General features: G+C 53.2%; 1 protein-coding gene across 2 annotated transcripts; it reads right to left on the bottom strand.

Moving 5' to 3' along the window:
- Positions 1 to 8,013: 8,013 nt before the first annotated feature.
- NCF4 (neutrophil cytosolic factor 4) lies at positions 8,014 to 26,454 on the bottom strand. 2 transcript variants are annotated; one of them, XM_042993178.1, is made up of 10 exons: positions 26,185 to 26,437; positions 21,140 to 21,224; positions 20,332 to 20,485; positions 18,609 to 18,679; positions 14,257 to 14,384; positions 13,054 to 13,111; positions 12,311 to 12,409; positions 10,042 to 10,172; positions 9,764 to 9,829; positions 8,014 to 8,239 (listed from the first exon to the last, which is right to left on the bottom strand). In XM_042993178.1, exons 1-10 carry the CDS (start codon positions 26,214 to 26,216, stop codon positions 8,044 to 8,046), a joined length of 1,020 nt encoding a protein of 339 aa, XP_042849112.1. In that variant the 5' UTR covers positions 26,217 to 26,437; the 3' UTR covers positions 8,014 to 8,043. The 2 variants fall into 2 exon arrangements, with proteins under 2 accessions (XP_042849112.1, XP_042849113.1); XM_042993179.1 differs by lacking the exons at positions 8,014 to 8,239; positions 9,764 to 9,829; positions 10,042 to 10,172 and adding an exon at positions 10,635 to 12,022 and having other exon boundaries at positions 26,185 to 26,454.
- Between the last annotated feature and the right edge of the window lie 589 nt (positions 26,455 to 27,043).

Here is a 27,043-nt window from a genome sequence, read left to right as displayed (position 1 = left end):
CTTCTCCAAGGCCAGCCTCCCCAGTCTACAGCCTCCCCCTGCCCTATCTTTCAGGAAAGCCTCCGCTCCATCACACCTGTCAGCTGGAATGTGGAGGAAACATACTGTCGTTCAATATGTTCTTAGATGGCCTATTGCAGCCTTGGGCACTCCCTCTGGGAAATACTGGCATCATCCAACCATTGCAGAGAAGGGAAATGCCATCCTCCCTCCTGACCCATCGGGAGCCAGGAAAGAAAGAACTGATCAGTGTCACGTAACGTCTAAAAAGGTACAAAGTGACCCAAGGCAGGGAGGGAGTGAATGCTCTTAAAATAATTTAATTCACACAAGATGAAGCTTAAGTTCTGAAAGCTGCAGAATATGAACTTCCCATGGAAACCAATTTTTAAACTTTTAATCTAAATTATATCTTTAATGTCATACTTGATGCATAGATAAGAATATGTGTAATGTTTATGTAAGCTATAAAGTATAATATGACAAACAGCTGAGAATGCATTGCTCAAACCCAAGTACTAGAATGTAGTAACAGTCATTTGTATGTTTCTGTCTTCTTCCCTCCCAGAAGTAACCACTCTCCTGAATTTTGTGTTTGCTATTTGTGGTTCATAGGTTTTGAGCTTTATGAAAATAGAATCATATCTTTGGAGACTAGATTTCTTCTTTCAATTATGTTTCTGAACATCATTCACGTATTTAACGTGTGTTTCACCATGGTGTTGTAATTAATGGATGAAGCTACTGTTCTCTCTGGACTGGCGTTTGGGTTGTTTACATTTGTGGGGGTGGTTTGCAAAATCATCTTGCTTATGTCTCCTGATCACATGCAACAGATCCTTTTGGGATCACAAAGCACATGAATGTTCAACGTTACAAACTAATGGCAAACAGTTTTCCAAAGTGATCGGATTGATTTCCATTCCTCTTATTTCTACTCAGTGTCTTTTCATATATGTATTGACTATTTATTTTCTCTTTAGTGGAATACTTATTTATGTTTTTGCCCATTTTAAAATATACTTGTCTGTATTTTTCTTATCGATATGTGGGAAGTCTTTATATATTCTGAACACTAATCTTTTGTCAGTTATATGTCTTGCAAATGTTTTCTAGAATTTGGCTTATGTTTTCCCTTGTGTTTTTGATGAGCAGAACTTCCTAAGTTTAATGTAGTCAAATGTATTAATATTTATTTATTTTTGTTCTGCTTAAGAAATCCTTCCCTACCCCAAGATTAGGTAAATAGTATCCTATATATCTTCTCAAAGTATTGCTTTTCCCTCTTATGATTTAATACATCAAGAATTGCCTTTTGGGATACTTTGAATTAGGGATTTAATCTCTTTTGTGTTGGGTTTCTATATGGTTGAGCAATTTGTCTATGCACCATTTCAAAATTTTGTTCCTGGTTTCCCCCACTGATTTGCAAAAGTACCTCTTTCACATATCAAATACCATATGTGCATGGTATTTCTGGGCTCTCTATTTTGTTCCACCGCTAAACTGTAAATTCCTGCACTAATATCACACTGTTTTACATTTCCATTGCTTTATAAGAAGTCTTGCTCTGTGGAGGGCATGTCTCATCACTTTATTCTTCTTCAGGAGTACATGGGCTAATACAAGTCCCTTACTTTTCTACATAAATTTTAGAATAAATTTATGAAACTTTAAACAAACCAACAAAAACAAACAAAATAATTATTGGAGTGTTTTTTCTAATTGCATTCAACCCATGAATATCTGTGGGTCAATGAGAAGAAATGACATCTTTGTACGCTATTAGCTTCCTATCCATGAACATGGGCTGTCTTTCCACTTATTTTAGTCTTTAATCTTTCAGTTGAGTTTTGTAATCTTATGCATACAGGTCTTGTATACCTTTAGATTTATTTCCAAGTAGCTGAAAGATTTGGTTGATGTTGTGAAATTCTTTTCAGATTGTTTATTGTTGATATGTAAAAAGGCAATTAACTTTAGTATTACTATAATCTACCACATAGATAAACTCTATTATCAGATCTAATAATTTGCCTATACATTTTATTGGGTTGTCTATAAAGACAATTATATCAAATGTGAATAATGACAGATATGCTTTTGCCATCCAGTCCTTATACTTTAATTTCTTTTTATTGCCCTACTGAGTTGGCTAAGACTTCTAGTGTTGCATAGATGGGCAGCAATGGGTGTTCTTGCCTTCTTTCTGTCTTTTGAAGAAACTGCTGCTAATATTCCAATATTTTCATATTAAGAATGATGTTTGCTGTAGGTTTTCTTGAAGACAGGCTTATGAGTTTAAGAAAGTCTCTTTATTCCCAGTATACTAAGAGTTGTGCAAATATGTGAATACTCGTGTGATTTAAATCGTGAATGGATCTCCAATAGTTTCAGTTTCTTTTTCCCACATCTGTTGGGGTGACCATACAGTTTTTGTCCATTAATGTTAGGCAGTGGTGAACATGTATAGAGATTTAAATGCTAGACCTCCTTCATATGCCTGACTTAAACCTAATGTAGCCATTTGTGTTCTCTTTTTTTTCTTTTTTGCACCCTGCTGAATTTCATTGCTAAAATGTTTATCTATATTCATATATGTGATTGGCTTATACTTTTTACTATTTGTACTATCTTTGTCTGTTTGGACACCAAGATAATTCTGGCTGCATAGATGAATGGGGAGGTATTTTATCTTTTATTTCCTGGAAGTTTTTTTTTTTTTCCAAGTAGCATGATCTGCTTCTTGAATGTTTGGTAGAATTTGCCCATTAGCCTGGAGTATATACCTAGTGAGGCACAATACTTCTGCTTCAATTTATTTAACAGTTTTAAGGGAAAATTCAGGCTTCTAGTTCTCCTGAAAAAAAATTTTTTTGCCAAGATATACTATTCTAAGTATTTGTTTTGTCTAAAATTTAAAAATTAGGATTATGGTTTTTGATGGATTTCTGTACGTTTCTTTTAAATCTCTGTTTTATTTGTCATTGTGGTTCTTTTTTATTCCTAACAGTTTTCTTTTATCCCTTCTTTTGCTTTTTATCAGTCTTGCCAGTCTTTCCAAAGAACCCATTTTTAGAATCTTTTTTATCTTTTTTCCCCATCTTTTTTTTTTTTATCATATTTGCTGTTGCTGTTGACGTTGACTTCTGTGCTTATCTTTGTTATTTCTTCCTTTTCTCACAGTAATTCTGTTGTTCCTTTTTTAACTTCTGCTATTGGTAGCTTAGCTTATTAATTTCCAGGTATTTTTCTTTTTCTGCACTTTCTGTATTATTATATTTGACCATTAACATATTTTTAGAGCTCCACATATTTAGAAATTTAAAAACACACTTCTGAGTCACTGATAGCTCAAAGAATAGAATCATAGTTGAATTTAAAGAACATTTACAATTGAGTAACAATGGGGGTATTGAAACTTGGGGGTTATGGTAAAGTCACATTTTTATTTAAAAAAAATTTTTTTTTTTAGCGTTTATTTATTTTTGAGACAGAGACAAAGCATGAATGGGGGAGGGTCAGAGAGAGGGAGACACAGAATCTGAAACAGGGTCCAGGCTCTGAGCTGTCAGCACAGAGCCCGACGCGGGGCTCAAACTCACAGACCGCGAGATCATGACCTGAGCCGAAGTCGGCCGCTTAACCGACTGAGCCACCCAGGCGCCCCATAAAGTCACATTTTTAAAAACCAGAGCCATTTGGGGCTCCTTGTGCCAGTGAGCCAACAGGCAGAGAAAGGAGTCACTGTAATGAGTGGGGCTATTGATGCCTATTGCCTGAGGGGAGATTAAGTTGTTTCTACACAAAGGAGGTGATATCTGGAACTACAGTGATTCGTGTGTGTGCTTATATTATTTCCTTACCCTCTAGTCTTGGACAGTGGAATACTGAGGCAACTCAATAAAGGCAAGACTTCCAAGAACTCAGATCCCATAGAATGAAGTGTTGGGTCATTCCACCAAATAAAGGCCCCTATCTGGCCAGTGTGCTGGCAGAGAGTAAGGGAACAATGAAATGAATAGTGGAAGGAAATAGTTTGAGCTACCAGTTTAGAACCTATGACCTATGACTGTAACAACCACATGTGTGTTATTTAAATCAACACCTCCCCCCCCCCATTTTATATAAAGAATACCTGTGTCAGTGAATGTTTTAGGTTTCAGTTGGGTGTATGTCTGTGTTGATATTGCCCTACAGTGATATTGTGGCTGATGAAACTTTCCACATTCCCCATCCAGGGGGCATGGAATTTTCACCTGGGTGAAGGAAAAGAGAGGCAAAATAGGTAGATTGTGCCAGACATCTTCATTTGCCCATTCCTCTCTACTCTGTGTTCTTCTCTACCCTGCTTTCTGCCCTAGGGACCTTACCTGAGTGGATGATAATAGCCTAGTACTCTGGCTTCCAGGTAGTTCTGGCCATGGGGAAATACTCTTTCTGGGGGAGATCAGAGGGAGGGAGGGAGGAGGAAGAGGATAGGGTATTTATTTCTCTCATTCTTTCCCTGAAGGGTTACTGTGGGTTATGTCCACCAAGCAAAGGTCACTGTGCCTCTCAAGGTGGCCCTCTGCACACAACTCTCTCCTTCCAAGTTTTATAAACACTTCCTCCTTTTATTCCTATGGACCCAGGAATGTAACAGGTCTGTAGTCCTATCTCCGGGATACTGAGCCATTCTTTCTAGTTTCCCACATGCCGCATCTACCTTTGCAAGTAGTTTCTTTATTAAACACTCCTTGGATCATCCTAATTTGAGGATGCCATCATTTTCCTATTGGATACTTGATGAGTCAGGAATAGGATTCTCAAATGAAGAAGCAGCATTGCAATTGATGCTCTTTTTAGTGAGTATCCGTTAACTTCGATTTCTTCCTAAGAAGTCTATTTCTAGTTGGGCAGTTTGCCATTTTACCTTCTACACGTTACTAATTGCAGAATGTTCAAGGCTATTCCCCGATCACAAATATTCACCACCTTGGCAAGGGGCATGATTTCATCTGTGTCCCTCATATCATCAGCACCTTCATGGTCACGGTCAACTCTTATCTGTATGTAACACCACTTCAGGAATTTCCCCATCACGCCAAGAATGAATGATAGATGAACCATAGAGTTTACCATTTCTTTGACATCATCTCCTCGTTACTTCCATTTTAGGCTGATAAACTTCTTGTGCAGGTACGAAGTCTGATATTACTATCTTCTCATCAGTCACATAAAAAGTCTCCCAAGCCCTTATAGGCAGGTTCATTTTTCAAATACCGCTGTAGACAGCAGTTCTGTCGAGTGTCTGGGAATTGTTGATTTGTGATCATCATTGCAAGCACGGGCAACTGTGTAAATAACATTCTTAAGAGTAAATTCTTTTTAAGAAGTCATGGAGTCTTAGGCTCTGTGATTATAACAAGCGCACAGCACAGTCTGAAAACAAAAAGTGTTTATCTTTGCTCTAAAATTCTTTGTACTCGGGCACATCTCACTGGGGAGACATAAAAGCTGAAACAGTGGTTTTCGTGAGAAGCTCAGGAAGGAGGCGTGCAGAGCAGTTTTCCAGAAATGATGATAACATCTTATAATTCTTTTTTTCCAATCTAGAATGCCTGCAGTGAGTTTGCACCCCTGGTACAAAGCCATTACTAGTCAATCAGAAAACAATTCTTTGGTTACCCCTGTTGCCTTGTTTGCATGATAATGAACAGCAAGTTGTATATACTTTTCCAAGATGGCACATGTTGGCTTTTTCCCGGTTAGTTCCAAAAGTATCCTGTGTGTACCTGCAGCCCTTTGCATACCAAGAAAAGTCCATAGGGTGTAACCAACTGGTGGGTCGTCATCAGTTTCCTCCCCACTGTCAATTGATCAAAGTTCAAAGTTCAAAGTGTCAAAGTTCCAGTCAGTTAATATCATAGCAACCCCCCTAATGCAGTTTTCAGCAGCTTGGGTATCAGCAAAAGTTTTTTTACCTCCGATTTTGACATTTTGGTACTTCAGTTAACATAAAGTCAAAAATAAAGGAAAAAAATCACACCTCCTCTCCAAAGCAACAAAGTATACCAGTGTGGCTGGTAAGCGTAGCTATCTGTTTAGGGTCAAGGGCTGTCACTAAATTTATGCAAAAAAAGACTGTGGGTCTGTAGAGACATCCCCTTCCCTGACACTAAGCTGTCTTTGGCTTGGCAGTTGTCAGGAATATCTTCTTGTATGCTTTTGCTTTCGACATTTCCACATCCTCAGATTTTATGTGAGTCTCTCATGTGTATGACACTTACATGGACTTAGTTTTTAAAAACTCTAATCTGACAATCTCTTAATTGGTGCATTGAGTCCATACACGTTTCAAGTACCAAAACGATGTATTTGGACAAGTGGCTTTTGAAATCTACCTCTTTTTTCCTCTTTCTTGTCTCGCTTTTTTTTTTTTTAAGGTTTTCTTTTTAAGTTATCTCCACACCCAACATGGGGCTTGAAGTCACAACCCCGAGATCAAGAGTCCCACGATCCCCTGACTGAGCCGGCCAGGCGCCCCATTTCTTGCCTCTTTTAAATTGATTTCCTTTTTTCTTATTCATTTTGATGTAAATGAAATACATACGTTCTCTTTCTAGTCTTTGGATAATTTTCATTGAAATTTTACCATGCACGCTTAATTTGGCAAAGCCTAATGTTAAACAAATTTTAACTCTGGTTATGGATAGCGTAAGCACCTTGGAACGCTTTAATTCCACCTCTCCCAGTACATGTATGATTATTATCATCCAGTATTTTAATTCTGTCCTTTTTTAACCATGGAAATGAGAAGTTATTATTCACTTATATTGAGAATATTTATTTGAATTTATATGCATGTGTATCTCAGGATTCCATCAGAGAAGCAGGACCACTAGGAAAAGGGTACGAGAGATTTACCTTGAGGATTTAATCTTCTTCAATCATGGGAGCTGGTTAAACCTTAAATTTGTTTTATTTTTAATTTTTTTAACGTTTATTCATTTTTGAGAGACAGAGAGAGACAGAGCATGAGAGGAAGAAGGGTAGAGAGAGGGAGACACAGAATCAGAAGCAGGCTCCAGGCTCTGAGCTGTCAGCACAGAGCCCAACGCAGGGCTCGAACTCACAAACCGCGAGATTGTGACCTGACGAATTCGGATGCCCAACCGAGAGAGTCAGCCAGGTGCCCCTGGTCAAACCTTCTATATGATGCTGCTGTATCTGTGTCTGGTCGAGTGATGAGGGCTGTCAAAGACAGAAGATGCATGTGCCGTGAGAGAAGCAAGGACAAACAGGAACCCAAAGAAACTGGTGCCCTGTGGCAGGGAGCTAAACACACACCCAGCCCGGGATCGAGAACCTGACACTGAGAGTGTTACCAAGAAGCCTGCTGTCGTTTTCAGTGTTGTTCTTTTGTGGCCATTGCAACATTCTCTCACTGCTTCCGGGATCTTCTCTTTGACTTCTGTGTTCTGAAGTTCCAAAGCGTGAAGCAGCACAGAAGGACCCGTGTGCATGAACTGCAGTGGCATCTCTGGACTAAAAAGAAGTTCCTGCTGCTTTGCGCTCCCCTTCTGAATCTCTTGCGCCACGTGTCTTAGGGGCCGCACCGTCTGGATCCACACGGGGAAGGACATTCTGGGAAACACGGTTTCAGCTTGGCTCAGTCAATGCAAGACGAATCCACGATACTTACCGCTGCTTTTGCTTATCATGTGTTCATGCAGCTCAGCCCGTCCCTCGAGGATCCGCTGTCTTCTTCCTGAGGAATGTACTTGAAAGATACTTTGAGGGGCGCCTGGGTGGCTCGGTCGGTAACGCGTCCAACTCTTGATCTTGGTTCAGGTCATGGTCTCGCGGTTCCTGGGTTCGAGCCCCGTGTTGGGCTCCGTGCTGATAGTGCAGAGCCTGCTTGGGTCTCTCTCTCTCTCTCTCTCTCTCTGCCCCTCCCCTGCTTGCTCTCTCTCTCTCTTTCCCAAAAATAAATAAAGATACTTGTATTTATTTTTAAAGTTTATTTATTTATTTATTATTTGTTTAGTCCCCATCAGCTCAGGGGGCAGTGTTGTAGACTTTGTAGTCATCCTTCTGGGTGACATGTAGCTTCCAGGAAAAGAGATGCTTCTGGGAGGGGAGACCTCGGGCCTGTCTCACCATGAGCGCCACATCCTCATCTGAAAGCAGCCGAACGAGGTCCCCCTCGGCATCCCGGTAATTGAGGGCGATGTCCTCCCTCTGGAACTCCTGCCTGGGTGGGAATGGTCACGGTTAATAAGAGGTCCAGCGGCCTTAGGCCGAAGCATAGGGACAGAGAGAGGAGGCTGATGGAGGTTTAAAGCCAGGATCTAAGAATCCGAAGGGGTCAGAGGTTGGCACAGGCCTTATCATCATGGGGTCCAACCTCCCACTGCACAGATGGGGACACTGAGACCTACAGGGGAGAAGAGGCTTTCACCACAAATTCGTGGCACGGCCTGAAGTGCCTTGTGTATAAATGTGAAGAGTTAAGAACCGACGTGAGGCCGAGGGGTGGGTTTGGCCGGGCACACAGTAGAGAGCATAAAGCCCCCAAGAGCTGTGTGCCACCGTGGAGGAAGGTCTCTTGAGGGACTGGGACTGTCTGACGTGGGGTGGACCTGGCTGGCGAAAGTGAAAAGTGATGTAACCTTTACAAAAATATCTTTAATGTTTATTTAGTTTTGAGAGAGAGAGAGAGAGACAGCAGAGCGTGAGCAGGGGAGGGGCAGAGAGAGAGAGGGAGACACAAAACAACCCGAAGCAGGCTCCAGGCTCCGAGCTGTCAGCACAGAGCCCGACGCAGGGCTCGAACTCACGTGATATAACCTTCCTATGGGGAATACGACAAAGGGATGGGAGACCTAACAGACTTGCCAACACCTTAATTCCGAAATTCCACCCCTACACACTCATCCTGAGGGGACTATCGGGCAGATCACCAAACGCAAGAACCACAGCATGATTTGTGGGCGTAAGGAAGCGGGGGTAACATAAACAGCCGAGGAGGGGTGGCTGCATTCATTCTGGCGCACCCCCAGAATGACACCACGTGGCCAGCTAACGCCACATTTAGGGGGTGGCGATGTGCCCTGGAGACATCTGAATGCGCGCCTAATGATGAGCGGAGCGATGCTCGAGATGATTCTGCTTCTTTATACCCTCCTGCCATTTCTGACGTTAATTACATGTATATGTATATATATATATGTATATGTATATGTGTATATGTATATATATGTATATGTATATATGTATATGTATATGTATATATATGTATATGTATATATATACATATGTATATGTATATATACATATATATGTATATGTATATGTATATGTATATGTATATAAATACATATACATGTAATTAACAGGAATGACTCTCATGGTCGGGAATTGACCAATGTTATTTCTATTCTGTAAAAGAAGGGTCCGTGGACACACTGGACCTTGGGAGGTGGTGGTCCTCTCTGCTGGCGGAGGCCCCAAGCCCCCAGGTCTTTTGCCAGCTGGCTCTAGCCGCAAATCCGCACTCACAGGCCGTGTGACCTCGTCTAAGGCCCCGTACGTCTCTGCGGACCCCCCCTCGGCTCTGTCATGGGGAGCTGACATCTGCCCTGCGGGGCTGGGCTGGGGCCGAAACAAGAAGGCAAAGCAGATGAACCTTAACACACTGCGTTTGCCCCTCTGTTCTCTCCTCCGGGGTCTCTGACGCCCCCCCCACCCGCCACCCCGTCCCCCTCCAGCCACTCACCTCATGAGCCGCAGCAAGTCCTTGAATAGCGGAGTGCTGCTGAGGTCTTCCTCCACCGCGATGTCCCTAAGGGGACAACAGGCAGCGGTGAGGGGGCATCAGGCCGGAAGAGGGACATGGGAACGAGGCTGGCGGGACCCCTCTGGGTCTTGGCATCCTGTTACTGGTCATGGCTTATCTGGAGCCCCTGGAGGCTTTCAGTTGGGTGAGGGGAGAGTGCAATGCGGGGGGCTGGGGTGGCGGTGGGGAGGGGCAGGGAGGGTGGACAGGCCACGAACTTGGTGGTGCTGATGGTGTCCTCATAGTAGTAACAGCGGAGCCAGTTGGTGGGGTCGTCTTCCTCCGGGAAGTCCTTGAGGATCTTCACAAACGACTGTGGGAAGATGCCCGTGGCTCCCCGGACGGTGCCCTGAGGAGGGAAGAAGGGGCCGCCTTGACAGTGGGAAGGGAGACAGCAGCGCCCAACTTCGAGCCCCCTCCCCCCACCCGGCACCCTTGTGATTATGCAGACGAGGTCATATGCAAAGGTAGGAGAATAAGTGACCCAGGTCACCGTGCTGTTGACCCCAAGAAGACTTCTATTTCTGTCCCAGAATAGAACAATAGTCAAGATCTCGCTTCATCTGGAAAGCTGCTTTCACCTAATTCGGTCATTGGTTCACAGACGTCACCAGCACCAGCCAGGTGGCACACTCTGGGCACTCAAGATGGATGGTGGGTTCGGGGCGCCTGGGTGGCTCCGTCGGTTGAGCGACCGACTTTGGCTCAGGTCATGGTCTCACGGTTCGTGAGTTCAAGCCCCGCGTCGGGCTCTGTGCTGATGGCTCAGAACCTGGAGCCTGCTCTCTCTCTGCCCCTCCCCCACTCATGCTCTGTCTCTCTCTGTCTCAGAAATAAATAAACATTAAAAAAACTTAAAAAAAAGAATGGACGGTGGGTGCTTGCCCTCCCTCTGGGAGCCACATTATAATGGGGGGTGACAGTCAATGTGCAGGGAGCTTGGTGAGCTCCACGCTGAGCCAATGGCCACAGGTGTTAAGGAGGAAAACAGAACAGAGGAGGGAGATCAAGGGGTGTGGTTCTCTTCGCTCATTCCTGCACGGAGCGCCTGCTCTAGATCAGACTTCCAGAACTCTCTCTCCGGCCCAGGTTTCTCTCCTGAGCTCCAGGCCAAGACCCAGCCACTGCCACATGTTCTCTTAATCTTGACAAGCCTTTGGAAGAGACATCATCCACATCCCGTTTCACAGACATGTAAACTGAGGCTCCAAGTAGTCCCCCTCGCTCCTCCCCTGACCCTCCCCTTGACCTGAGGCCAGAAGTCGGCCAGCATACTCACACACAGAACTTTTCAGAAAACAGGAAGGCAACATTTTCTGGGTCTGGAGAGTGGCCAGCAATGCCCAACAGCTGTAAGAGCCGCTGAGTCCCGAGACACGGCTCCAGGACGGGGGCTAAGATCAAAGCTGCCAAGTCGGCCAGACCAACGGTCCTTGCCCCTGTCTAGCTCCTGGACAGCAGTGACCCTCCCCTCCCCCTCGAGAACCCCCGGGGCCCGTTCCACAATCTCCTTCAGATGCCCCCCGGCCTCAGGAGCCTCGACCAAAGGGAACTTTGTTTAAGGGCAGCAGGATCCAACCGGAATGGCCAGAAGCAGGCCAGGACCTCCCATCTCCATCCACCAATCACCCCTGGGGGGGCCCCACATGCCACCTGCGGGGACGAAGCAACAGTCAAGACGGACTCTGGCGTCAGAGTCTCATTTCACTTTCCCAGCAGCCCCGGCACCGGCCAGATGCCACACGCGGAGGCCCTCTGCGGGCCAAGCCCCGAACAGCTGCGCCTCGGCCGGCCCTCCCAGGACCGCTAGGAAGAAATTGCCAGCTCTCTCCATTTACGGAAAAGGAAACCACAGGGTTGAGCAAGGTTCCCAGGGACGCAAAGCTAGTTAAAAACAACTAGGAAAGGACACCAGGCAGGCCGACCCCGGAGCTTACGCTCTGTATCACTCTCTCTTCTTGCCGCACGACGGTTAGGACAATTCTCCCAGACGACCCACTAGCGCGTCCCAGTGGCGGCTGATTTTGCAACCTCCCCCACCCCGAGCCAAATGTCTGGAGGGATCTGACTGTCATCTGCAGGGGTGCTGCCCGCATCTGGTGAGCGGAGGCCGAGGATGCGGTGGAACGCCCTGCAGGGCACACGATGGCCCCACGCCAATCTGGCCCCAAATGTCAACAGCGCCACGGGGGAGAAACCCTGCGATAGACCAAGACAGTCGGTTCAGTAGGTCAACTGACTGGCCTGGAGCAACTGTCCTTTGGGGTCAGAACCGAAGGCAGGTGTGGTCTCCGGGATCTTTTGTTGAGCTCACACACCTGCCTCCCCGTGGCGGTGTTCCTCGGGCTGCCCCCACCCAGCTGCTCGGACTTCCCGGGTGACCCTCAGACGGCATCTCTTCCCTGGGGCCTTCCCTGACCCTGCCTCCTCTGACCCCCGCCAGGAGACCCGAAACAACATCATCCCCAGCCTCACCCCCAACCTCACCTCCAGCCAGTCTTTATTGATCCGACTCAGAAGGATGATCACATCTCCAGCTTTGAAATTCAGCTCCAGTTTGCTGTTCCCAGTGAAGTCAAACAGGGCCTGGGAGAAGAGTGGAGTAAGGCGGGACGGAGGGAGCACTCCGTGAATCCCTACTACCGTGCTCCACACGCCTCAGGGTCCCAGTGAATGGTTGAGGAGACTGGCTCAAGGAGGATAAGTGACTTGTCTGAGACCACTCATTTGTTCATGGAGGAACCAGGATCAGAAGCCAGGTCTCTCTGACTCCAGAACCTGCTCCTTCCAGACCTGGTGGGATGAGCGCAGACAGGCAAGCATCCAAACTCCCGGGGTTGAGCACCTTCCTCGGCCGCCCAGCGTGGGCCCCAGTCCACACTGTTTCCACATGTGTGTCATCAGGGAGCTGTGAGCTCCTTGAGGGCAGGGCCTTGTGTGAGTCATTTCTGAGGCTTTAGTCCCCACCCCAGACCAGGGTGGGGCTGGTCTGGAGGAGGTCAGGAAAGCTTGCTGAATGGATGATGGATGGCCGCCTTCCCCTCATGCTCCCCATACCAGCTCCTGTCAGCTGGGCCGGGCGCCCTCGGGGCTAAGGCCGAATCCCCTCCTGCTCCCAGCACCCAGCCCCGTCCTAGGCACACAAAGGGCACCCAGAGTGGGGGCACAGTGGCCGAAGGTGGAGCCCAGAGGTGAGATGGGAGGCCTGGCCCCGGGGCCGGGGGGGTTACCTCTGCTCTCGGAGCGGCCATGCGGTCAAAGAGGGCGCCTGGTGGGGACTCACTCTTGCTGTGGAGAGAGAAGGGAGGCCTGTCAGCCCTCCTGGTTCTCTCAGGGCCTGGCTCCCTGCTTCTGTGCCCAGAGGAGCCCCTCATCAGGGGTGGGAAAGGCGGGGGAGGGGGAGGATGTCAAAAATGCAGCTACAATCGCTCCTCTGACCATCACACTCACTCCCTGGTTCCCGCTGTCGCTGGGGGAGGGATTGTATCTCCTTTCGCGGGCCAGGAAACAGAGGCTCAGCAAGGAGGTGGGGAGGAAGACACACATTTGCTTAGTGCTCTAACTTACCAACGCTTTCACATCTGTTCTTCGTACTACTCCCCACCCCCAACCTCTAATTTTTCAACCAAGGAAACGGGTTGGAGAGGTGCACTGCTCCAGGGCTCTGGGGGCAGGGCCGCGCGGCTCAGGTGACATTGAGACCATGCCTGCCTGCGTGCGTGGGGAGATGGCCAGGCACCAAGAGGACACTCAGAGATACCGGCCTGAGGAGGGAGGGAGGAGCTGGGAGGGAGGCCAGGGCTCAGGAGCCCTGTCCCTGGAATTCTTAGCAGCAGCAGAAGCCTGGCTTTCGAAACCCAGCCTTATTTCAGTGGCTTGGATTCTCCATGATTATTTCCTGGTGAGGAGGGGGCTGGAAGGGAGTAGCGGGCTGTTTGGAATCAGAGAGGGAGCAGCAGCGCCCCCCTGGGGACCAGTGTGATACACCAGGAGCTGCAACGGAGTGCGTGTGGGGGGTGGAGGGGGCAGGGCATCCCAGGAAAGGCTCTGAGAAGGTCTGCAGAGAGAGCAGCTCCTCCTTTCCCTCCCTCTCCCCACTCTCTCCAGGCACCTAGAGCCCTGCGGCATCCCCCGTGGGTGCTGTGGCTCCAAACTCTCCCTGTCAGTGGTCCAGCCCCTGTCCTCCGGTCCGCCCTGTCACACACATCAAAATGCACCCGCCTCCTATCCCTCCAGGCCCTGCGCTTGGTTTTCCAGGCTCATCTAACCACCTGAACATCCTGGGGTGTTCAGGGATAGAACTGATCTCTGGTTCTTCTCTTCCTCCAGGGAAAAGAAGTACCTTTGCAGCAGGGGCATCTGGGGCAGAGATCCTGGTTAAGAGGAGGTGGCCCAGGGCTCTGGCCCAGAGAGCACAGGGGCTGGTCACTTACACTTTCCGGGTGCGTGGCCGGAGCCTGCGCAGCGCCTGGGGTACCTGCTCCGCGTCATAGGATGACTGGTAGAAGAAGATCCGGACGTCCTCGTCCATCAGCACCCAGATGGGAAGGCTGAGGAGGCTCTGTGTTGGAGAGAGGAGACAGCACAGGTGGGTGGTCAGCAGAAAGGTCTGGACATCCCAGCCTATCTGCTCCATGCCCGTCCCCCACACTGGTCCCCGCCCCCCCTCTATTAACGCTGGCTCTGCCCAAGCACGGCAACAGGACACATTTCATTTCGTCCAAGACGTGTAACATCTCATAAGCTTTACTCCTGGGCTTGAGATCAGGAGGGGACCAGCTGGCTTGAGAACAGTTCATTCGGAAAGACCTTAAAGGCCTCCAGACACAACAATGGTGACGACAGGTACGATGACGTGGCGGTGACTGTCCAGGAACTGCGCTCAGTGCCACACCACATGGCTTCGCCCCATCTCATAAAAAGCCTGAAAGTTAGTGTCAGGGAGGTTAGCGGACCTGCCCAAGGCCACCTGGCCTGGCAAGCGACAGAGCTGGGGCCCCCAGAGCCATCTGCCACCGACGCCCATCCTCGAGATGAAAATGAGACGATAGTGGGAGGAAGGATGCCTCAAATGACCCAAACCAACCACAGTTGGTGGCATTACAGCCTAAAAAATGCTTTCTGATACTTCATCTCATATCAGAGTTGGGGAAACTGAGGTTTGGAGAAGCAAAGTGCCCGACCCAGTTGGCAGAGCTGGGAAGGCGAGGAGTCGGGACTCTCACTCCATCTGATGCTGGGTACACTGGCCACAACGCAAAGGTCCTAAGGCTGTGAGGACGCAGAGGACCCAGAATCTGGCAGGGTCACCCCCCCCCCCTCAAGCTGGACAACGCATAGGTCCCCAGGAGCTCTGTGGTCAGCTTTGGGTGCCATGGCTCCAGAGGCACCCAGCCCCCTCCCGAGAATCCCATTGAGGCAGCAGGATGGGGAGGGGCCAGCAGGAACCAGGAACCAGGTTCCAGAGGAACCAGGACTGCAGAGCGTAGACAGGACACAGCTGTCACATGGGGAGGGCTGGGAGGCAGCCCAGAGATGGGTTTAAGGGTACAGACACTGAGCCAGGCCACCCCTGGGATCAAGTCCCACTCACCAGCTGGGTGACCCTGGCCAAGCGTGCCTCCATATGCTCATGCATAAAAGGCGGATGCTAATAGCACCTGCCTTGTGGGGGGATGGTGTAAGGATTAAAGAAGTGAACAGGTGCACAACGCTTACAACACGACCGGGCATCTAGCAAGAGCCCCATCAAAGTTGGACATGATCATCGCTGCTGTTACTTCTATCACAACGTAGCACGGAGGGCGAAAGCACAGCCCTGGCGTCCCAGAGACGTGAGTTCAAATCTCAGCCCTCCTCTCTGGCTGCTCTATGGCACCCGACGCGTGGCTCCACCTCTCGGTGCCTCCACTCCCCCGTCTGTAAATAGGGATAATAGCATCCAACTCACAAGTGACTGAGGGAAGTAAATCAGCCTGTTCGTCTACCCTACAAATGTATATCAAGAGCCTCCTGGCAAAGCGCCCCACAGCCTTCCAGGCAGGTGTCATTATCACATGATCCATATTCTTCACGCGGACAGTGGTGAGACAGCGGTGCAAGTTACAAGGAATCGGATTTTTCTAGTAACTGTCCAAGGAGATGAGCAGGGAAGAGTGGTAGTGAGCTCCCCGGCCCTGAACCGTAGCAGAGATTCCTGCACTGATGGGCCCCTGGGCTCTAAGGAACCAAATCACACAGAGATAGGCAGAGAGGGGACCCTCCAGCCCAGGTGTGCGACCAAGAGGCCCAGCTCCACAGCTTCATCCCTCCCCCCCCCCAGAGCTCACCCCTCTCCTACCCTGCAGGAAGACAGGAGCCTCCAGCCACCCTGAGGGAGCAGGCGTCACAGCGCCCCCTTGAGGGGAGATGCCTCCGGTGCGGCAGCGGAGGGGCTTCCCACCCTCCCTCTTCTCTGCCCAGAGCCCAGGATTCCTGCAGCCACTGGAGAGGGCAGGGGTCACCTCCTCCTGCCTCCCACCTCCTCTGCGCTCCTCCTGCCGCTCACTCCGCTAGGAGTTATGATCTCTCACATTCTGGAAGCTCCCAACATCACTCCTCCCCCAGGAGACCAGAGAGCTGGAGGCACCGCCGCATTTCACAGGTGAGGAAACCCAGGCCCAGAGAGGATGAGTTACTTGGCCCAAATCACCCAAACGGTCAATGTCAGAGCGAAGACTGAAGATGCCTAGTTCCGTGCTCTTCAGCCATGAGAGAAGAGGAGGGGAGGCCTCACTGACTGTGAGGGGGCCTCTGTGCTAGGAGGAGGGCTCCCCTCTGGAGTTTCCTAAGGTTGCCATCAAGCCGTGGCTTGGATGCCTTTAGTGACAGGGTGCTCACTACCTCATGAGGAAACCCGCCGCTTTCTTGCACAGCCCTGATTGGTAGAAGGGCTTTCCTAACCAGCCTGGTCTCAGCCTTCAAGATGTTTCTTTCTCTTTGCTTCCATCTCCTAGGGATGCAGACAATTTAAAGGTTGGGGAGTATCCAAAGGCACCTCAGCAAGGCTCATGAATGCAGCTAACACAAGCCCGTGCCTTGGCAAGGGAGGGCCTTTCTCCAGTTCATACAAAGGGGTCATGTGAGAGAGCTGGGGCCCCGTCCCTCACGCCTCTGTTACACAGGCCACGGTTCTGTGCTTTTGTGACCCACCTCTCCGTGTCCCCCACTGGGCAGCAGGTACCTCGGGGGCACACACTCGATCCTATTCAGCTCGCTATCAGGACACTTGGCACAGACATCAGATTGGTCGATTCACAGTGCGGTTCCTGTACCTTCTCCACTGCCTCTGCCCCACCCCCTGGAGCTCTGAGAACACAACCTATTTCTCCCCCCAGGCCAGGCCTTTAAGGATTGAAGATGGGGGCCATTGGAGCAGGAGAAGCAACCCCACAGCTGTGCTCAGGGATGGTACATGGGCTACTTCCCTCTCTGTGCTCTTCCGGATGCTCTCCCAGGTGCCCTCCCAGGTGCCCTCCCTGATGCCCTCCCAGGTGCCCTCCCTGATGCCCTCCTAGGTGCCCTCCCAGGTGCCTTTCCAGATGCCCTCCCAGGTGCCCTCCCTGATACCCTCCCAGGTGCCCTTCCAGATGCCCTCCCAGGTCCTCCCAGGTGCCCTCCCAGATGCTCTCTCAGGTGCCCTCCCAGGTGTCCTCCCTGATGCCCTCCCAGGTGCCCTTCCTGATGCCCTCCCAGGTGCCCTCCCTGATACCCTCCGAGGTGCCTTCCCAGATGCCCTCCCAGGTCCTCCCAGGTGCCCTCCCAGATGCTCTCTCAGGTGCCCTCCCAGGTGCCCTCCCAGATGCCCTCCCAGGTGCCCTCCCTGATGCCCTCACAGGTGCCCTCCCTGATGCCCTCCCAGGTGTCCTCCCTGATACCCTCTGAGGTGCCTTCCCAGATGCCCTCCCAGGTGCCCTTCCAGATGCCCTCCCAGGTCCTCCCAGATGCTCTCTCAGGTGCCCTCCCAGGTGCCCTCCCTGATGCCCTCCCAGGTGCCCTCCCTGATACCCTCCGAGGTGCCTTCCCAGATGCCCTCTCAGGTGCCCTTCCAGATGCCCTTCCAGGTCCTCCCAGGTGCCCTCCCAGATGCTCTCTCAGGTGCCCTCCCTGATTCCCTCCCTGATGCCCTCCCAGGTGCCCTCCCTGATGCCCTCCGAGGTGCCTTCCCAGATGCCCTCCCAGGTGCCCTTCCAGATGCCCTCCCAGGTCCTCCCAGGTGCCCTCCCAGATGCTCTCTCAGGTGCCCTTCCTGATGCCCTCCCAGGTGCCCTCCCAGATGCCCTCCCAGGTGTCCTCCCTGATACCCTCCGAGGTGCCTTCCCAGATGCCCTCCCAGGTCCTCCCAGGTGCCCTCCCAGATGCTCTCTCAGGTGCCCTCCCAGGTGCCCTCCCAGATGCTCTCTCAGGTGCCCTCCCTGATTCCCTCCCTGATACTCTCCCAGGTGCCCTCCCTGATGCCCTCCCAGGTGTCCTCCCTGATACCCTCCGAGGTGCCTTCCCAGATGCCCTCCCAGGTGCCCTCCCTGATGCCCTCCCAGGTGTCCTCCCTGATACCCTCCGAGGTGCCTTCCCAGATGCCCTCCCAGGTGCCCTCCCTGATGCCCTCCCAGGTGCCCTCCCTGATACCCTCCCATGTGCCCTCCCTGATACCCTCCTAGGTGCCCTCTCAGGTGCCCTTCCAGATGCCCTCCCAGGTGCCCTCCCTGATGCCCTCCCAGGTGCCCAGGCGGCACGGCCCCACGGTTACCTTCATGTAGGCGTTGAGGGCAGGAATCCGCATCTCAGCGATCTCCTGTTTCACACCCACGTACACTTTAGCTGAGGAAGTGCAAAGAGCTGTCCTGGGAGCCTGGCCCGAGCACATGGTCTCTGGGCCCCGAGCTGCACCGCCCCCCCCCCCCCCGCCGAGGCCAGGAACCCTCCCCACTGTCTCAGCGGCGCTCAAGAGGCCCCTCCAGTCCACACCTTTCAGCTTGCTTTCAGCTGGGTTGCACTGTTTCCAGCTGATATTTTACTTGTTTCTTTACTGCCTGTTCCTACACACACACACACACACACACACACACACACACAATTCCTGGCTCCAAGAGAAGGGGAACTTTGCTTAGTTCTCAACTGGATCCCACGACCTAACACAGGGGTCCTCAACCCAGGCTACACATCGAAGTCACCCGAGGAGCATTTAAGAATCTCACTGTCATAGGACTCACCCGGGATTATTAAATCAGGGGCTCCGGGGGTGGGACTTGGGCATCAAAATTCTTGAACTTTTAGGGGGCTCCTAAGATGCCAACGAGGCCCAAATCAATCAATATTTGTTGGGTAGATGAAGGGGTCTTTCCTCAAAAGCAAGGCAGCGTGTTTAGGGGGATCGGGAAACAGATGACGGCTGACCCAAGACACATGTCCTCTCCAGGCGCCTTAGGCGGGGCCCCCCCGGTAGAACCGTCTACCGGAAGAACTCCCACCGGAAGGTGAATGTCTGGCTCCTGCCACCCGTGAGATGGGCAGGAGCTGGTGTCCAGCTAGTAGTAGGGGGACAGTGACTGAGGTCTGGGGTCGGGAGGCGGCTGGGACTCAGCAGCAAGAAGGGAGCAGTTAAGGTCAGAGTTCAGATTACCTGGTTCGGGGGAGGGTGTCTGGAGGGGAGATGGCACCGCACAGAAGGCCCACCTTTCAAGGGGCAGCAGGGGGGACAGATTCTGTAAGGAGCTGGAGGAGCAGGGGTGAGGCTGGAAGTGAACTGGGAGAAGGCGAGAGTACCAGGAGGCCACGGATATGCTGTCAGGGGAAAGCCACACACAGAGAGGGGGACAAAGCGTGCTGGAGCCTGGGGGGGGGGGGACGGGAGCAGGAGGGTCCCTGTCCCTGGCAGCCCCAGAGAAGTGATGGGCCAGGCGTGAGCAGAACTGGCTCTGAAGGAGGAAGAGAGAAGCCGGGGGGGCCCCTGGGGGACAGCACCCGGCACCCTACACCCCTGCAGGGCTCAAGAGGGCAGGTGCTCCGTGGCCGGAGATTTGCGCCTGTCCGGGGTGCGGGGTACGGAGCCGGAGCCGGGAAGAAAGGCCAGGAGGCGAGGGGGGAGGGGACTGTCCAGAAACAGCGATGAGGCGCCCACGGCCTCCGGCCTCCGGCCTCCGGGAGGAGAGGGGAGGAGGAGGGAGCGGAAGCTCCGGGAAACCGGCCCCAGAAGGGGCCTGCGGTCAGAGGGCAGCTCTCGGACCGGGCGAGAGGGGGCGCTCGCGAGTCCGTGGGATGGACAAGGCGGGGATGGCTGAAACAGGGTGGCCGCGAAGTCATCGGAGCACAGGAGGGCGAGGGCCGTGAGGCCGGAGGGGGCAGCCCGCGACTGCCGGGAGGGGCCTCGGACTGAAGGGTTTGCGTGGGGGCTAAATGGAGCTGGAGGGATCGGCGGCGGGTGGCGGCTGTGTCGCGGGGCCGGGCTCGCAGCTCCGCAGCCAGGGGCCTACCCGGAAGTGTGGGCAGGCTGCAGGTGAACGGGCTGGTCTTGTTCTCGGGCCCAAAGCGCTCCTCCAGCTTGCTCTGCAAGGCGTAGAACTGGCGGTAGCGGCGGTAGATGAGATACTTGGATCCTCCTTTAGTCTTCACCTCGATGACAAAAACCTGGAGAGGACACAGGCCAGGGTGGAGGGCGGCCAGGGCCAGACTGGGGGGGAGGGGGGGCGGGGTTCGAAGGTGCTAGGATCAGAGCAGCGTTGCTCAACCTCGGTATCACACTGGGGGCCACCCTTCTCTGGGGGGGGGGGCTGTGCTGTGCACCCCAGGGTGCTGAGAGGCCTCTCTGGGCTCCATCCCGCCGGTGACACCCCCCCCCCCACAAGTGGTAATCATCAAAAATGTCTCCAGGTATTTACTACCAGGGGCGCCCGGGTGGCTCGGTCGGTTAAGCGATCGACTCTGGGTTTCGGCTCAGGTCACGATCTCAAGGTTTGTGGGATCGAGCCCCGTCCCCGGCTTTGCGCGGACAGCGAGGAGCCTGCTTGGGATTCTCTCTGTCCCTCTGTTTCTCTCTGCTCCTCCCCTGCTCGCGTGTGCGCACGTGATTTCTCTCCCCTTCTCTCTCTCTCTCTCTGTGTATGTTTCTCTCTCAAAGTAAATAAACTTGAAAAAAAAAAAAAAACTAGTCTTACAAAAAGACATTTACTACCAAATGTCCCCTGGAGGCAAATCACCCTGTTGCAAAGCCCAGGGCTAGAAGTTAAGGGATGAGAGTTGGAGGTTTAGAGGTCAGAGGCGGAAGGTCAGGGTCTCTCTTACAAAGTAGCTGGTGAAGCCCCTCTTCTCCTCGATGTCGGCGATGTTGGCCGAGACGGCTACGTCATCGGGAAGCTGTTCAAAGTCGCTGAGGGAGGCGGGAGGGAAAGAAAGCCTGGTTACCACCTGCAGCCCGCCGGCCCGTCGCCTGTGTCAACACCCCTTCCGGGACCCGACCTTGAGAGTGAACCCGTTTGGAGAGGGGACCATATGCCAGCAGCCGTATCATAGTCTAGCAAATTGCTCTGTGGCTGCGCTATTCATCCAGGAGCCGCACATCGAGTCACGTCCTCCGGGTCTAGGCCCCGGGTCACGGGAGGAAACAAAGTCAGCACGTGTCCCACAGGGAGAATGGTTCATCCTGCCCAGCCTGGGGAGGAGGTGACGTTTGAGCCAGGTCCAGAAGGTCGTTGAAGAGAAGGTCGAAGGGGAATCCACCAGGGGAGGGCCTTCCAGGCAGTGGGAACAGCATATGCGAAGGTTTCAAGGCCCGAGGAGTGGGCTCGGGGCTTCTGTGGGTGGAGTCAGCTGTGTGGAGAGGAAAAGGACAGAGGCCGGAGGGACAGAGCACCACTGTGAGGCCCTGCAGTGCCTCGGTGCAATGGAGAGACGATGGCGACAGAGCCAGACAGCGGGGACAGGCAGAAAGAACAGTCGCAGAGACACGACCCTCGGCAGACGCTGTCTCATTGCTGTGTCCCTTGCTTCCTCCTGCTAATCAAGCCCCAATTCTTTCAGGTGGCGGTGGGCCTGGCCTCAAGGTGACAGACCATGATTGGTCTGAGCCGCACCTCATAACCTCCTTCCTATTTTCCCAGCCTCCCTTGCAGCTGAGACCAGCCACGGGACCATTTCTGGCCAATGAGACCTAAGAGAAAATCTGGGGCAGGGGCCTCTCAGAGAGCGTTCACTTTCCTGATCCAGAGGAAGGGACGGGCCGGCAGGGATTCCTCTCCTTTCCCCTTTGGCCTGCCCTAAACACAGATGTGCCATCTGGACCCACAGCAGCCATATTGCATCCATGAGGCAGAGACCCGAGGAGACCGAAGGAATTCTGGGAGGCTGGTGCTGGGTCACCGAGCAGCTGTGGCCTGCCTCTGGACGTCTTGTCACGTGAAAAAAAATAAGCCCCTGTGTGTTTAAGCTACCCTCAGTTTCTCTGTGCCCAGCAGCCTCATACATTTCTAACAGACACACTACCAACTCGTGAGTCATTCCTGGCATACGGCCAGCAGGGTTTGGGGACTACTTGGATGCAGAGGTGAACGAAAGGGCAGGGTCAAGAGTGACACCCACGTGTCACCCATATTCTGACGAGGATGAGTGGGAGGGGAGCAGGGTTGCTGGACTCAGTTCCGGGCATGCTAACGCGGGACTCTCTTGGGCTCCCAGGTCAAGGTCTGGCAAGAGCCGCTGTGGTTCCGGAGCTCAGGGGGCTTGAGCGTGGGTCTCTCTCTGCTGCAGCGGGAGAGGTTAAGAACCACGTGCCCGTGACTCGCGGTAAAGATCCCCCTGGAAGAGCAAACCGTGAGCAGAGGGGGCCGACAGGGACGTTGGAGGAAGAGAAAACAGCCAGCCAAGGGGACAGAGAAAGCAGCCAGGGGTCACAGAGTTCAGAGCAGCTGGGAGACAGGGTGGGAGTGGGGGCGGGGCGACCACTTCCGACGCCCTCAGAGGAGGTCAGTTTCTGAGTCTGCACACCCAGTCGCAGCTGCTGCTGGTCCCCATGGGGCCTGGGCTGCGTGGGACCTCCGGCTACCTCGGGACGCTGGTGGCTGCCATCGGGGATGGGGGGGGTGACTCAGGGTGACAATGGGCAGGCAGAGGAAATCCCCACCACTCTCTGAGCAGCTCAGTGACCCCTGGCAGCCCCTCCCCCCCACTCACTTTCCACACATGCCCCCCCCCCCGCCCCCGCGGCCAACACCCTTGGGAGAAGCTGCTTCCTCCACTTTCTCCCTTGAGGCTGTGTGCTTCACGGGTAATTCATCTGCAATGCAATGGCAGGGGGACAGGAAGGAACCAGAGCGTAGAAATGGCTCTGGGCAGCGAATCGGGAAGGTTGGGTAACAGTTACTACACTTAACTGTTTCCTGAGCGTGTGCTACGTGCCAGATGCTCTCCTGACACCTTTTTACAGACAGGGAAACTGAGGCACACACAGAGGCTACGGAACCTGCCCAAGGAAATCGAGAGGCTGGGATTTGAGCCTAAGTGGTGTGGCTCTAGAATTCTGTTCCCAAACGCCGCCACCCTGCCCCTCATTTGCTGCCCCCACAGCTCGCTGCAGGCACTTCGATAAATCCCAGCCCTCCTCCCAGCCTCAGTTTCCCCGTCTGAGGTACTAATCACAACAACAGCATCAGCAACGATAATAACAGCACATCCTTGTCGGCATCTAGGGGAGCTCAGACACTGTCCTAAGCACGTTAGGACGTGGCTTCTGGCTTCTGGGTCTCATGGACCCAGAGTTGGACGCGGAACGAATGATGATGTCATTTCAATGGTCAGAGAGGCCGGGAAGGAAAAGCACTCGGTGTTTTGAGCTGTAACAGAGCCGGCCATTATTATAGTCCCTCCGAGAATCGGCAGGGAAACAGGCAAGAGAGCTTGGCAAGCAGGTACTTCGAAGATGGGACTTACGTCCACCAGAGAGAAGAGCAGGGCGCTCTACCCGTCGGAGGGCTCGGCTCGCGCAGACCGAGGGTAGTCAGGGAGGGCTTCCCAGAAGAAGTGGGGCTGGGCCAGCGGGAGACGAAGACCACAGGCAAGCTACAGGACCACAGGCAAGGGAAACTGAGTGCAAAGGCTCTAGGCAGGCAGGAGGGGGCAAGTTCAAGGAACTTCGGGGCGGGGGGCAGTTTGAGCACCGTTGGAACGCACAGCGAGAGGCAGAAAGGAAGGAGAGACGGAGCGAGGGAGACAGGCAGGGCCCATCATGAAGGCCCTGTGCCTTGCGCTGGGGGCGGGGCGGTGGGGGCAAGGAAGGGGTTACACTGGGACAGCATGGACATCAGAGCGGGAAGGCGCGGGGGAGAAGGTGACCCCCGAGTCCCTGCTCGGCCATTGCCAGCGGGGACCTTGGGAAGACTCCCCTCTGTGCCTGGGCTCCTTCCTCCCTCTATTAAACGGGGACCCCTGGAGGGTCAGGAGGTCTCATCTGTGACGAGCCCAGCCTGAGAGTCCCCACGAAAGCAGGGACCCTACTCGCTGCTGCACAGGGCCGCTCCCGTGTCTGTGTTTTAGCAAGTGCCCTGGGGGTCAGCATGGGCGTGACCCTGCTGTGTGTGTGTGTGTGGGGGGGGGGGGGGCTGAGCCAGGAAGCTGTGCACCAGGGCAGAGTGGGGGGGCGGGGAGCAGCGATCCTGACTGGGAGTCACCTTAGAAAACCTGCTCCCCCGGAGACGTCAGCCGGGACCCCTCAGAGCTGAAGTCAACCCAGGGCCTTCTGGGGCCGGGGGATGCTCTGGGTTCATACGCACTCGTGTCGTTCGCGAAAAGTCCACTTTGGATCCCGGATGGGAGGGGGCTGAGGCCTGGACAGACCTTCAGGGGGCAGCTAGCTCGGGTTTTGTGGCTCCCGCACTCAGGAAGTGGTTAAAACATGTTTGTTGGGACCCATCTCACTACCCCAAGGCAGTCCTCTCCAACTTTGGATGTCTCAGGTCTTAGAAAGCCCGGCTGTACCCTTGCTTTCCCTTCGTGTCCTCTGCTCTGGCCTCAGGCACAGCACGTCCAGGGCATCCGAGGGGCAGGGAGGCCCAAGACCTGGCTCCATGGCCCCGAGAAGGGAGGGAGGCGGGTGCCCCTTCGTCCTCTGGGGAGGGTAAGGGTGGCTGGACAGAAACAGAGGATGGGAGGAAGGGAGCACAGTCTGGGGGGACCAGCTCTTTGGGGGGCGTCCTGTCTTCTGACACACGCACCCCAAGAAACAGGAAGTGCCACGAGCTTCACGCTGCAGCCACTTCCTGTGTGTTCAGCTTCCTCTCCAGTGAGAGCCGTGGAGGAAGAATCTGGAATCCGGTGGGAAAACCCAGCCCTTGCACCACCCTCCAAGCCCTTGCTTCTGCGACCCCTCCTTCAGCGCACACACAGACAAGCTTTCTTCTGACCTTCAGCCTTTGGAAATTCCACCTGTAACCCCAGACGCCGCCGTGGACCCTTTGCTGCCCGCTTTGACCCCAAATAAGCCCGCCCCATCACCGCCACCCAGCGTGCTTTTTTTCTGATGTCACCTGCTGCTCCCATCGAGGGCAGGAGCCACGCCCTGTGTCCTCGGGTCCCCCACAGCTCAGAGCACAGGCTTGCTGAGAGATGAAGCTAAGCCCTGATGAGGCCGGGCTCCATGTGACCCTGAGTAAGTACTTTATCCTCCTTAGTCCTCATCTTTTCTCATCTGTGCAATGACAGCACCTGGACCCGAAGGATCCCGGGACATTCTCCAGCTCAAAGGTGGTACATGCTGGGGATAGGGCAGTGACCAGGGGACAAATACTGTCACGGAGCCTGCTTCTAATGGGGATGCCAGGGAGACAGAAGCAAATGAGTGAGTGTAGAATGTCCTTGCAAGCAGTTTAAGGACTGTGCGGAAAAAGGAAACCAGGCCGGTGGTCCGAGAACAACGAGGGGGCTGTCAGAGAAGGCTTCTGGCATTTGAGCCAGGCCCTGGGTAAAGAGGAAGAAGCCAGATTCTGTGATTCTGTTTGAACAGAAGATGAAAAGCCATGCAAAGCAGTGAGCCCGGCCTGGGCCCCAGGACACCTGATCCTGTCCAGATGCGACACTCCTGTGTGACCCTGGGAAAGTCACTTCCCCTCTCTGGGCCTCGGCGTCTTCATCTGCGCCTGAGGGAAGTGAGCAAAAACTGGAAGGTTCCTTGAAAAACACTTCTAAGAATCTGCGTGGCCGAGCACTTGGGTTCTGACTCAGTTTCAGCCTCCTAACTTTTGACCTTGGTAATAAAGGGCTGCAGGAGGGTCCGCCTCTGTCCCCCAAGGCCTGCGAGGAACAGCGAGGAGGCCCGGGGAGGGCTCTGCCCCTGCACTCACCTCTCAGCCCGCAGCTGCTGGGCCACGGCCATGGCCGCCAGTGTTCCCGGGGCGTGAGTGGCAAGGGTCTCTCACCCAGGCAGGCCCAGGCCGCGTTCACCTCTCTCGCCTCTAGCCACCCTGTGTCTCTGCTGTGGTCCCAGGCGGTCCCAGGAAACGGCCCTGGGGAGGCCTCGCCCCTGCTTCTGTCACTTAGAAGAGGCTCCGCCTCTGGGCTCTCTAGGTCTGGCCTGGGGCCCACACTTCCTCTTCCCCGCCCCATAGCTTCACTGCAGTTGGGGAAGTGCCCACCCTTGGATGCTGCGTTCGCAGGAATCCACTGACTCTGGGGCTTTGAGAACTTCCTTGATAGGATTTCTTGGTGCCAGGCCTCCATGGGGCACCGGAGCGCTCCCTTCCATCAGAGACAGGGTCCCGGCGGTGACTCAACCACCAAGGGGCCTCATGAACTTGGAGAGTGACTTCTCCTCTGGCGTGTCACACCCAACCCTCTCACCTTCACTGCCAACCCTTTGCCCAAACTATTCCTTAGGCCTTGATGCTGGCTTCCACCTTGCCTGCCATCCCTCAGGCCCAGGGCAAATGCCACCCCCTCCAGGAAGCCTCCCTGGGTTCCCCCGCAGAGCACACACTCACAGTTACCTGTCCTCTAGAGGGTGAGTGTCGGTTTATGCTTCTGTCCTCTCCTTCCCCGGGGAGCTCTGGGCTATACTTCCCTCATCCCTAGATCCCCAGGCCTGCCACAGCCAGCCAGTCCTTTCTGGATCTGCCAGCCATAGTGAGATTTATGTTACCTGATCACGTCTTTCCCTGCTTAAACTCTTCAACTCCTTCATCTTGCACTTGAGGAGAAAGTCTG

This window comes from Panthera tigris, chromosome B4, assembly GCF_018350195.1.
Source record: "Panthera tigris isolate Pti1 chromosome B4, P.tigris_Pti1_mat1.1, whole genome shotgun sequence".
NCBI lineage: Eukaryota > Metazoa > Chordata > Mammalia > Carnivora > Felidae > Panthera > Panthera tigris.
This window is presented reverse-complemented; position numbering and strand designations above follow the sequence as displayed.

Bases quoted from the DNA above. Each gene is read 5' to 3' on its own strand.
- NCF4 (XM_042993178.1), bottom strand. From the start codon at position 26,216: ATGGCCGTGGCCCAGCAGCTGCGGGCTGAGAG. The intron at 18,680-20,331 runs GTAGGCCCCTGG...GCACTTCCTCAG, and splicing joins CAGCCTGCCCACACTTCCGG to CTAAAGTGTACGTGGGTGTG. The intron at 10,173-12,310 runs GTGAGGTTGGGG...TTCCCTCCTCAG, and splicing joins TCAATAAAGACTGGCTGGAG to GGCACCGTCCGGGGAGCCAC.